The 11,799-nt window shown below is 36.7% G+C and overlaps 1 protein-coding gene across 2 annotated transcripts in view; it reads left to right on the top strand.

Moving 5' to 3' along the window:
• Positions 1 to 11,799, top strand: part of MYH10 (myosin, heavy chain 10, non-muscle) — an 83,861-nt gene that overhangs the window by 65,203 nt on the left and 6,859 nt on the right. For both annotated transcript variants that reach the window (XM_008565465.1, XM_008565466.1), the window contains exons 9-14: positions 1,123 to 1,221; positions 3,006 to 3,149; positions 3,397 to 3,492; positions 4,737 to 4,855; positions 5,805 to 5,957; positions 9,470 to 9,643. In XM_008565465.1, coding sequence (XP_008563687.1) covers positions 1,123 to 1,221; positions 3,006 to 3,149; positions 3,397 to 3,492; positions 4,737 to 4,855; positions 5,805 to 5,957; positions 9,470 to 9,643 — 785 coding nt within the window. The remainder of the gene's footprint in view (positions 1 to 1,122; positions 1,222 to 3,005; positions 3,150 to 3,396; positions 3,493 to 4,736; positions 4,856 to 5,804; positions 5,958 to 9,469; positions 9,644 to 11,799) is intronic.

Here is an 11,799-nt window from a genome sequence, read left to right on the forward strand (position 1 = left end):
TAAGAATAGTATTTTATGTCTCTAATTATGCGCAGAGCCAGAAAAAAACAGACACACCTGAAAATGACAGGGGAATGAATCTACAGTTTAAGTTTCTTCACATTAGTTTGTTATAGCATCATTCATATGCATGTATTTTTCATCAGACATGGAGGATGTATTTGGGATAGTCTGATTTAAAATTTAAGCTGTGTGGCACATACAGAATTAATTCATTTTGGTGGCCCCAGGGAAGGTTTACCTCAAAAGAGGCAATCATCTTCCAAAGCAGTGAGACAGATTCTATGAGAACCCAGTGTGACATTGATGCATTGACACTCCAGGTGCATCAAGACACTATAAACCAGTCTCAGATCTGAGCCCCAAATACACTGGAGCTGGTTGTGACTGAGCTGCTTGCCCTCTGGGAAGCCCAGGCAGGGTAGGGAGCTACAGGCTGGCCGCAGTGGTTCTTCAGGGCAGCGAAGGGAAGGCCAGTGGTTAATCTAATCATGGGTGTCTCAAGGCATTTGGAAAAGTTCTGTGAGGTGCTGAAATGTAACAGGCTAGCGCCTAATATATGTGAGGCTTTCCATAAAGGGGACTCTCATGGTAACATGGTGACCAAGCTTGTAAATTTTGGGTCAAACCAAGTTTTTTTTTCCTTTCTTTTTTTTTTTCAGGATGGCTATAGACTCAGACCAAGTTTTGATTCCTAGCTCTACACCTACTTAGCTATGTTATTTTGACCAATTTCTCTGTGCCTTGGTTTCCTTATTTGTAAAATTGTGATAATTCTGGTGTTATAGGGCTTCTCCTGCCTTTAACAGCTGTACTTCATTTTTAGTAGCTTCTTATAGTTCTGTGTTCTGTGAATATAATCCAAGTTAGAGGTAGGGTGGGGTGGAGTGAGAGAAGCCTCATATAGTTTTTAAATCCCCTCCCAGTCCAGTGATTTCAGAGTATTAGTGTGAGTAACTTAAATTGCATATTTTTTCTTTTTTCACATATGAAACACAATAATTCATTGCAGAATAGTTGTTATATATCTATCAGAGAAAAAAATGTTTTAGAAATTAAAAGTGTAGACACTGAAAGAATACCCCCTTTTAAATAATTTAGTCCTTAACCATCTTTGCTCAGACCTTCTGGAAAAGTCTCGTGCTGTTCGTCAAGCAAAAGATGAGCGTACTTTTCACATCTTTTACCAGTTGTTATCTGGAGCGGGAGAACACCTAAAGTGTAAGTCACAAAGTTTTCTACTATTTTGTATTCATTTGAATATCCTTTTTAATATTAAAATTTTTTGAAAGAGAACAGTTTTGGGAAACAGCAGTTTTATACACATACACCAGATTTCTAGCTGGTTAAATTGTGAAAATGAAAATGAAATTGAACTTACATGCCATGGGGTTAGTACTTTAAGTGGCAGGTATGTGGGTGTTGTTATATTATCTTTTGTGGTTTTTTTTTTTAATTTTAAATTAGAAGACAAATGATGCATATATGTACAGTTCTGTTTCAGCATTTATAAATATAAAAGTAAGAAAAAATAAATTTACTTAATAAAATAAAGTAGAAAAAGTATTTTTATTCCTAAATTTACATCTGAATATGTATATTATGCTTCCAGTAGTACTAGGAAGAGCCTATGGTGGATATTTATTTATTTATTTATTGTCATGAATCACAAGAACTGGAAGCTTAGGGTTGGACAGGGTAAAAAGTAGAGTTCTGCTGTGGGTCAGAATTTTGCTGGGTCATATATATATATGAGAGAAGGTGCACCACTTCTCAGTCTCTTCTGAGTCTCAAATTCAGTGTTGTTTCTATATGATTATTATATATATAATCTAGATATTACAGTAGACAAATATACAGTAACACTTTTCTCATTTGGGGTCTATGCTTTGGCTAATCACAGGCATCTGTGAAAACATTGAACCCAAAAATTAATTAGAGAAAGTCCTGCAAGGGAAAAAATTAAGCAACAAGTAAATACAATAATTGCCAATTAGGGACTAAAAATTCAAGATTTTGCAATATATAATGCTGAAGAGAAGAAAACCCTCAGGGTTTCAGACTGGCAATAACTGCAATATGAGTGAATCAAAAAAATATCATCCAAGTGTTAAAAGGAAATAGAAAAAGAAAACAGTCCCCAGTAGAAGTGTTAAGTGTGATTTAGATAAGAAATAGGGGATAGGGTGATTAGCAGAAATTCTCTGCAGGACAGCAGGAGAGCCAGTTACAAAGAAAGCTGGGGGCACATCTAAGCATCTGTTATAGGGGTAAATAGTCCTATCTATTTGATTGCTCCTAAGAAACCTTTTTCTGCTCTCAAGAGCGCATTTGTCCAAAGAAGTTCTCTTTCATTCATGGTCCCTACATTACACGTAGTCAGTGGGGGTATCCATTGTAACATTCTGTCAGAGTATGACATGTTGCTCATCACTCTAAAGGCAAGTTAACCACTAAACAAAATGGGCTGGCAAAAGCATTTCAGGGCTTTTGTGTGTCTTGGAACTTGCTTGGTTCATATCCTATACCTTCTACATCCATATCTTTATCTTATGTTCATGGTAGTTTTCATATTTACCCCATAATGTTTGTTTTAAACTATTTGCTAAGAAAGGAATGTAGAATATGGGTTTAAAAGCTTTCCTTCAAAAGATGGCTAAAATATTTAAATCTGAAAATGATAAAGTTTAATTACATGGAAAGCTTATATCATTTGCCAGCTGTCCAATTTTAAATATAATACTGTACCAACCACTGTCCCAAAAACTCCTGTTGAGGTTTTTGTATTGTTTACATCATCATTTTCCTTTATTGGTACAGATAATGGAAAATTTTGTATGTTTGTATATTTACATGAACATATAAAGAAAGAAAAAGCATGTGTTGCTGATGGGTTGGATGGTGAACCCCTGTTCTCCTGTGTTATCAGTACAGTTTGAATGTGGATGTGATTTAGTCTGTTTATGAATATTTATTAAATTTTATTTCACTATATTTCCTTTTAGCTGATTTGCTCCTTGAAGGATTTAATAACTACAGATTTCTCTCCAATGGCTATCTTCCTATTCCGGGACAGCAGGACAAAGACAACTTTCAGGAGACCATGGAAGCAATGCACATAATGGGCTTCTCTCATGAAGAAATTCTGTGTATGTTTGATTTCTCTAAGATTCTGATACTCACTTTCATAAGACATAAATTTGGGTTAAATAACCTAAGCTAGAACATGATTAGAAAACTAATAAGAACTGCTTGTAATTCTGTGAATTCCTGAGACCTACCTTACTGAAAAGTTTTGTACAGCTAATTTTTAACAAAAAATAAATTAGAATTATGTCTCTGCCACCTTTTGGTACAATATTTTTATTAATTCTTTTTCTTTTTATCAATATGAAGCAATGCTGAAAGTAGTATCTTCAGTGCTACAGTTTGGAAATATTTCTTTCAAAAAGGAGAGAAATACTGATCAAGCTTCCATGCCAGAAAATACAGGTAAACTGATGAGTACTGTTTTTATTTCTGTTTTGTTGGTTTGTTGTGTTCTCCAAAAATGTGTTACAGTGCAAGCATAAAACCACCTCTGAAGCATTTCCCAAGGGACTCTCAAGAGTAGAGGCAACCTCACATGCCTACATAAGGACCCACCTGATTCTATAAATGAGGGGAGAAAACGGGGTATAGGATGAAAAGTGGCAGCAGCTGCTCTGCCTTAGCATAGGGGAGGCATTAGGAGTTGGAGGGAGAACTGAGCTGCAGAGTACGCAGCTCCCCTGAAAGGGAGCTGCAGCTGCTGAGTTCCAGCCAGTTTTACCTTGCTAGGAATATAGGCCCAGTGTTGCCGGATGTAATTGATTTTTCAAAGAAAGCAGGAAATCTAGATTTTAGTTGAAGTCTATCCATTTTTAAATGTTGAAAGTGGATTTAAGTTTATACTGGTCAGGAACAAAAGATTGTGAACCAACAAAATGTGTTTGCAAGCCTTGTCAACTGTTGATTTGCTTCCAATGGGCTGGAGACAAAGAGAAATGAGGAATCTCTGTATCACCATTACCTAGAATGCTTGATTACCCAAATAAGTTACGTTGCCTCACAGGGGACAGCCACAATCCACTGTGGCTAATGAAGACTGACATAAAGTTGCATCATCTGCCCTTGACATAGTCCTTCTTTTTTGAAACCAATTTGAGGCCCATTAACAATTTAATTCTGTGTGACACGTCTGAGGGGCCTGCCTCTCCTGCTGCAGCGTGGTCACCATTTCCTGACCACACCGTGACACATCATTCTAGAGCTTTTGACTGCCAGGACCATGACATCTATTATTCAAAGTAGTTTGGTTGTCATGTGGCCTGTGTTCTCCATATGACTTTCACATGGTGAAATATGACTTAAAATGGAGCAATTTAAGATTTAAAGTGAGGCATATATTAGTATAGCTTGGCTCTGAAATCTTAAAATGACCCACAGATGGAAGAGGATCAGGTTACTGTTCTAAAAGGAAAGGTGGGCAAATGCTGACGAGCGGTCTCCTATTGCATAAAAATGAGTATGTTAATAATTTGAAAGAATGGAAGGTATTTTTCATCAGACCCAAAACTTGTCTAACTTTAAGACTTTTATTTAGTTTATTTCTTAACACAATTTAATGATCACTAAGGTTTTTCAAGTGTTTATTGACGATACTGTGACTAAATCATAAATAGAAATGTAGTATTTAGGCGTGTTTTACACTTCAGTTGCACAGAAACTCTGCCATCTTCTCGGAATGAACGTGATGGAGTTTACTCGGGCTATACTTACCCCCCGGATCAAGGTTGGCCGAGACTATGTGCAGAAAGCCCAGACCAAAGAACAAGTAAGTTTAATATTAATTGTTATTACAGATTAGTTCGAATGATAAGCTGTGGTCATTTGATCTTCTGATTGACATGACATGTCACAAACTGAATCAATAAAAACCATATGGGGCTGGCCAGTTAGCTCATTTGGTTAGAGCACAGTGTTATAACATGAAGCTCAAGGGTTCAGATTCCCATATCAGCCAGCTACAAAAACAAACAAAAAAACCCACCTCTATTATTTGGATGTTTCTTGGTACTAATTGAGTATTTTTTTTTTCCTATATTATATTTACTTTTTCTTTTTTCAGAAAAATTCAAAAGGTCATTAAAAAACCCACCTCTATTATTTGGATGTTTCTTGGTACTAATTGAGTATTTTTTTTTTCCTATACTATATTTACTTTTTCTTTTTTCAGAAAAATTCAAAAGGTCATTTAAAAAAAAAAGGAAATTTGAAATATCATCTCCAGTTTTCTCCAGGTAGAGAGATTATCCAATAGACAAATCTGTATATTCAGGAGCCAGACCAGTAGAAGGGCCACTGCTATCTTATCCCTGTGCTGGGTGGTACAACAATAAAAGCATAGGATTGCATTTATCCATTTAATTGTGGGCTATTTTAAGAAATACATTACTAGCTTTGACTAAGAAGTTTGGTAGGTGATTGATGAGAAAGTGCCCACTAACCGAACTAACTCTACGGAAATAATACTGCTCAGAGCCCCAGGGACATGGAGAGGAGTTTGTTTTTACTGGGCATCTTCCCTAAATCAATTATCTCTAGTGTTCATTTAATTGTACTAATAATGCCCCCTATTTATGCTTAAAATTGAGACATGATTAAACAGTAAATGAAATTTCAGATTTTTTTGAGTACCGTATAACATTACACTCCATATAACAGCTATTAATGCTTTGTTGAGATTGTTTCCAGAATAGGAGGTTGATGTTGTGTAATTACAGGCAGATTTTGCAGTAGAAGCACTAGCAAAAGCTACCTATGAGCGGCTCTTTCGCTGGCTCGTTCATCGCATCAATAAAGCTCTGGACAGGACCAAACGTCAGGGAGCATCTTTCATTGGAATCCTGGATATTGCTGGATTTGAAATTTTTGAGGTATTCCTCTCTTTATCCCTCCTTCCTGCTCTTCCTTCTTTTTGTTTATTCTTTTAACAAATAGTAAGGCTCACTATGTACCAGGTACGGGGTGAGGCCCCAGAGATAAAACAGTAAATAAGCAAGCACAGTCCTGCCATGCTAGTGGAGTCACGAAATAAATGGCAGATAACCACTAAATCCGTGAATTGTGAATGATGCAGTGAAAGGGTGCTGTGACAGGAAGAATAGGGGAGGCCTGTTCACGTCAGGCGTTCTTTAGTAGTGACAGGCAGATTTGCAGGATGAGAAGCCACCAGCCTCAGTAAGTTTTCCTAGCACAATAGAGTAAATCCAGTGGTCCTGTATGAGAGAGAACTTATCAAATGTGAGAAGCTGCTAGAAAGCCAGTGTGACTAGACATAGCTGACCAGAGGGAGAAAGGAGTTGGAGGCATGGAGTGTGATATAGGGCCAAAGTAGAAGTTGGGAGACTGTTGAGGAGGCCATCGTTGGAGCCCAGAGGTGGGAAGGTGGTGGCTTGGCTTGGGAGTCAGGGAGTGGCAGCGTGAGAGGGACATGTGGAGAGATAATGTGATCCATGTTCTGCAGGTATGACAATAGTGATACATTTTAGTGTATTTTATTATTGATCTGACTAGATGTCTCCAAACACTTATTCACCATCAACGTAGCAAAGTTTGTGGTCACACACCTGCTATGGTTTTGCAGAATATAGTTGATGAAATTTTGATCTCCTAAAAATTTATCCTTTTCTCTACTTTGGTAGACTATATAATAAGGTACACATATTAAATCAAACACTTCTTGAGATGAGTGTGCTACTTTAGCCACTATTGGGTACTGAATTTTCTTGTTTTAAAATGAACCCCTTTAAAATTTTAAGTCTGTCCTCATAAAAACTGAACTGTTACTGAGATAAGCAGTTTCATGTACTGAACTGCCACTCTTAAAGATTGCTTTAATATGTACTGATTTGTAAATAACTTGAGAAATCATAAAAAACTAGCTGGGTACAAATTGCATTAAAAAAAATCTGTCACCTTCTATATAAACAATCAGAAATATAATGAAAGAAAAAACCTATTTCCAGCTGCAACGAAAACAGATGAAATACCTAAAGTAAATTTTAAAAGAAACAGGAAAGATTTAGATGATGATAACTTTATAATGGTACTATGAAAAACAGAAAAAGACTTGAACAAATAAAGAGACATTCTGTTCTTGATAGAGAAATTTGGCTTCATAAAGGTGTAAATCTTCCCCAAAGCCATCTATAAATTGGACATACTTGTTTAAAACCTCTTAATAGGATTTTTAAGGGAAGAAGGAGACTAAGCAACCGTTTTCTAAAATTAATTTGAAAAATAAATTAATAAAAAATAAAGAGTAGACAGTAAAAAAAATTCTGGAAAAGAAATGAAAATATTCAGATCCCCATACTGGCTAGCCATAAAAAAAAAAAGATTTGAGAGTATTAAAATATATAAGACATACTACAAACCTATAGAACTTCAATAAGAATAGTTTTAACATATGAATATACAGATAGTAGAAAAATGTATGTAGATACTAAAAACACAAAGTTGTTATAGTGAACAGTATTTGTCATGAGAAAGAAAAGAATGGAAAAAGCCTAAATGTCCATCTGCCATTAGGAGTTAGTCTATTAATTATGATATATCCATACAGTGGTATCCTAGGAATTCATTATAAAGAATGAGGTAGCTTTATATACTGATAGGGAAAGACTCCGACATACATTGTTAAGTTAAAAAAAGTCAAGGTTATGCACACATTTATGAGTGCATATAATATATCTGGAAGGATCACAAGAAATAGGTGATACTGGTTGACTATAGGGAGAATGAGTAGGGGACTGAAGTGAGACTGACTTTTCAACGCAACTCTTTGTACATTTAAATTTTATACCATGCATTATCAATTTAAAATCAATGATTTGAAAATGTAGTTGGGGGCCAGCCCCGTGGCGCACTCAGGAGAGTGTGGCGCTGGGAGCGCAGCGACGCTCCCACCGCGGGTTCGGATCCTATATAGGAATGGCTGGTGGGCTCACTGGCTGAGCGCGGTGTGGGCGACACCACACCAACGGTTGCGATCCCCTTACCGGTCATGAAAAAGACTCCTATATAGGAATGGCTGGTGGGCTCACTGGCTGAGCGCGGTGTGGGCGACACCACACCAATGGTTGCGATCCCCTTACCGGTCACGAAAAAGACAAAAAAAAAAAGAAAAAAAGAAAATGTAGTTGGTAGTTTAAATAAGGAAGACAAGTAGAAATTTAATTTTTAATAAAATACCATTACAAGTAGTAGCCCAAGATAAATAGAGCAATAAGATGTCATAATCCTAAGGCAAAGCAAAATCCATTTACACAAACATGGATAAGCACAATCAGGCGAGTCTGTAAATATTTATGTGGCTCGTCTTATGTGCTAGTTAGTAGGAATACAGTGTTAAGCAAGGCAAATGCTGCCCCTGCCCTCCTAGCATGACTTCATTCTAAAATATCAAATATAACAGCTACATCTGGGTGTGAAAATTGGAATGGCTTTTCCAGACTGTAAATCTGTTCCTTGGAGATTGATTAAAACCTCTCTAATTGAAAGTCACTTTTTACAATGAAAAAGGTTATTTATGGGCACATGCTACTCATGTCAACAGTGTGGAGGCAGGAAAAAGGATAAGTACTTGCAGTGTTAGGATGATTACTTCAAGAGAATTACATGTGATTTCATCCATCTGCCCATTCCTCCAGTCAACACCACAATAGAAACATGGACAGAGTTCACAGGAACGGAACAGAACGGCTGTAACACATGAAAAAAATGCTCAAATGCACGTTATGAGAGCAGTGCAGTATCACTTTTGATACTGGCAGAGTTCAAACATTTGGGAAGAGCAGGGAATGCACAGAGAAGCAGCAGAGCCTTGCACTTGTCGGGCAGGGCTGAGCTCCCAACAGCAACTTTACTGTGAAGGATGGTTCTTTTCTTGCCTCGCTCTGGAGCCCACAGCTCAGTGAGGAGCAGGAAGGGACAGAACCAGGCGAATCCCCTCCCACCTCACAGGCGTGCTCGCTCACCTCACTTTGCCTCTGGCCTTCCGAAGTCTCTGTTTTTCGCCTTTTTTCTTCTCATTTATTTCTTCATTTCTATTCCTTAACCATTCATTAATAAGAACTGAGTTGTTCGCTTTGTAGAACATTCAATTAGCATGCTAAGTTCCTTATTTTCTCATTTTGGCAGTTCAGCAATGTGACATGGCCGTATGTTGTTCTTCCACTTTACGTTTCAAAAAGACTTAAGGTGTGTGACTGTATGTGAGGGAGAGACAGAGGTTGAGACCTCTTTGTTTAGTTAATGTCATTAGAATCAATAATGTAGTTGATAACCTAATTAATAATTTTGAATGAATTTTTTTGGTAACTAGATGGCTAATTATTCCTATTTTCCCTCCCCCTTTCCATGTTTGGAAAATTATTTTTTGTAGCTGAACTCTTTTGAACAACTTTGTATCAATTACACCAATGAGAAGCTGCAGCAGCTGTTCAACCACACCATGTTTATCCTAGAGCAAGAGGAGTACCAGCGCGAAGGCATCGAGTGGAACTTCATCGATTTTGGATTAGATCTGCAGCCGTGCATTGACCTGATAGAGAGACCCGTAAGACATTTTGGCTTTGGCTTTCCGTTCCTATTCAAGCACCTTAAGTTTTTTTCTTCAGTGTTAAAATAATTTTCTAATCTAAATTTTCTCGGAAGGTAATTAATACCCTGATAAAATAGTTACTTTAAGTAGCATTCCAGTAAACTCTTTCTTGAGCTCTCCTTTCTTGCAGTGTTATTCCTATCCCTGCATGTGTGCCATATTGGACGATGTCCTCTGGTCCTCACATACTGCAGACGCCCTGTGGTAGTGGCATTTGTGGAGCTCCACCTGGCACACTTCCTAGGTAATACAGGGACACTTCATTTAGCTGAGAACAAGACATGTCATATAGATCCATTTTTCAAATAATTAAAGATTACCCTTGTAAGTACAAAGATGACTTTATTTTGGCTAATTTTTTTTTTAATTTCAAGTTTCAGTTTTTGGGCGGTTCTTTTGGCAGATTTTTTTTTCTACTTATTTATTTTTAAAAATTGGGGGGGCAGTTGGCCTGTATGGAGCACTATTTTTTTCTCTTTTACTTTCAGTAGTTTCATTTTTTTTATTTATTTATTTTTAATTTATAAAACATAATTGATTGTACATGTCTGTGGATTCAGCATTGAATATCAGTACCAGTGTGCAATATGTGATGCTCAAATTGGGATAATTAGTATATTCAGCATTACACAAAGTAATCATTTTTTGTGGCCTTTTGCCAATTTCTCTTCCTCCCCTTTCCCACCTCTGGTAGCCTCAATTCTGTTCTCTCCTTTTGAAAGTTCAACACTCTGGGTAGTATGGACATTTTCACGATGTTAATTCTTCCAGTCCAAAAGCATGGAATGTCTTTCCATTTTTTTGTGTCCCCTTTAATTTCTTTCAACAATGATTTATAGTTCTCATCATAGAGATCTTTCACCTCCTTGGTTAAATTTATTCCTAGGTATTTAATTTTTTTAGTGACTATTGTAAATGGGCTAGCCTTCTTGATTTCTTTTTCTGCTACTTCATTGTTGAAGTGTAAAAATGCTATTGATTTTTGTGTTGGTTTTGTTTTCTTTGTAGCTTTACTGAAATTGTTTATCAACTCTTAAGAGTTTTTTGGTAGAGTCTTTAGGTTTTTCTATATATAGGATTATGTCATCTGCAGACAGGGACAATTTGACTTTGTCTTTTCTAATCTGGATGTCCTTTATTTCTTTCTCTTGCCTGATTGCTCTGGCTAGTACTTCCAGTACTTTGTTAAATAGGAGTAGTGAGTGTGGGCATCCTTGTCTTGTTCCCATTTTTAAGAAAAGAACTCAAAGCCGTTCCCCATGCAGGATGATATTGGCAGTGGGTTTGTCATATGTGGCTTTTATTTTGTTGAGATGTCAGATGCTTTCTCTGCATGTATTGTTATAATCATATCATTTTTGTCCCCGATATTGTCAATGGGGTGTATCACATTTATTGACTTGTATATGTTGAACCATCCTTTTATCCCTGGGATGAATCCAACTTGATTGTGGTGTATAATTTTTTTGATGTGTTGCTGTATTTTATTTGCTAGTATTTTGTTGAGGATTTTTGTGTTTATGTTCATCAAAGATGTTGACCTATAGTTTTCTTTTTTTGTTGTGTTTTTGTCTGGTTTTGGTATCAGGTAATTGATGCTGTCCTCATAGAATGAATTTGGGAGAATGACTTCTGATTCAATTTTTTGGAATAGTTTGAAGAGAATTGGTACCAATTCCTTTTTAAAGGCTTGGTAGAATTCAGCAGTGAAGCCATCCAGTCTTGGGCTTTTCTTTGTTGGGATACTGCTGATTAGTGCCTCATTCTTGTTGCTCCTTATTGGTCTGTTCAGGTTTTCTATGTCTTCTTGGTTCAGTCTTGGTAGTTTGTATGTTTCCAGAAATTTATCCATTTTCTCCAGGTTTTCAAATTTGTTGGCGTATAGTTGTTTATAATGGTCTCTAATGATTCTTAGTATATCTGTGGTACCAGTTGTAATGTCTTCTTTTTCATTTCTAATTTTTTTTGTGTGGGTCTTCTCTCTTCTTTTTTTAGATAGCCTAGCTAATGGTTTGTCTATATTGTTTATCTTCTTGAAAAACTGTCTGATCTCAAAAAGACAGAATAACAAATGCTGGCAAAGATGTGGAGAAAGGGGGAACCCTTCTACA

This window comes from Galeopterus variegatus, unplaced genomic scaffold, assembly GCF_000696425.1.
Source record: "Galeopterus variegatus unplaced genomic scaffold, G_variegatus-3.0.2 Scaffold199, whole genome shotgun sequence".
In the NCBI taxonomy this organism is placed as follows: domain Eukaryota; kingdom Metazoa; phylum Chordata; class Mammalia; order Dermoptera; family Cynocephalidae; genus Galeopterus; species Galeopterus variegatus.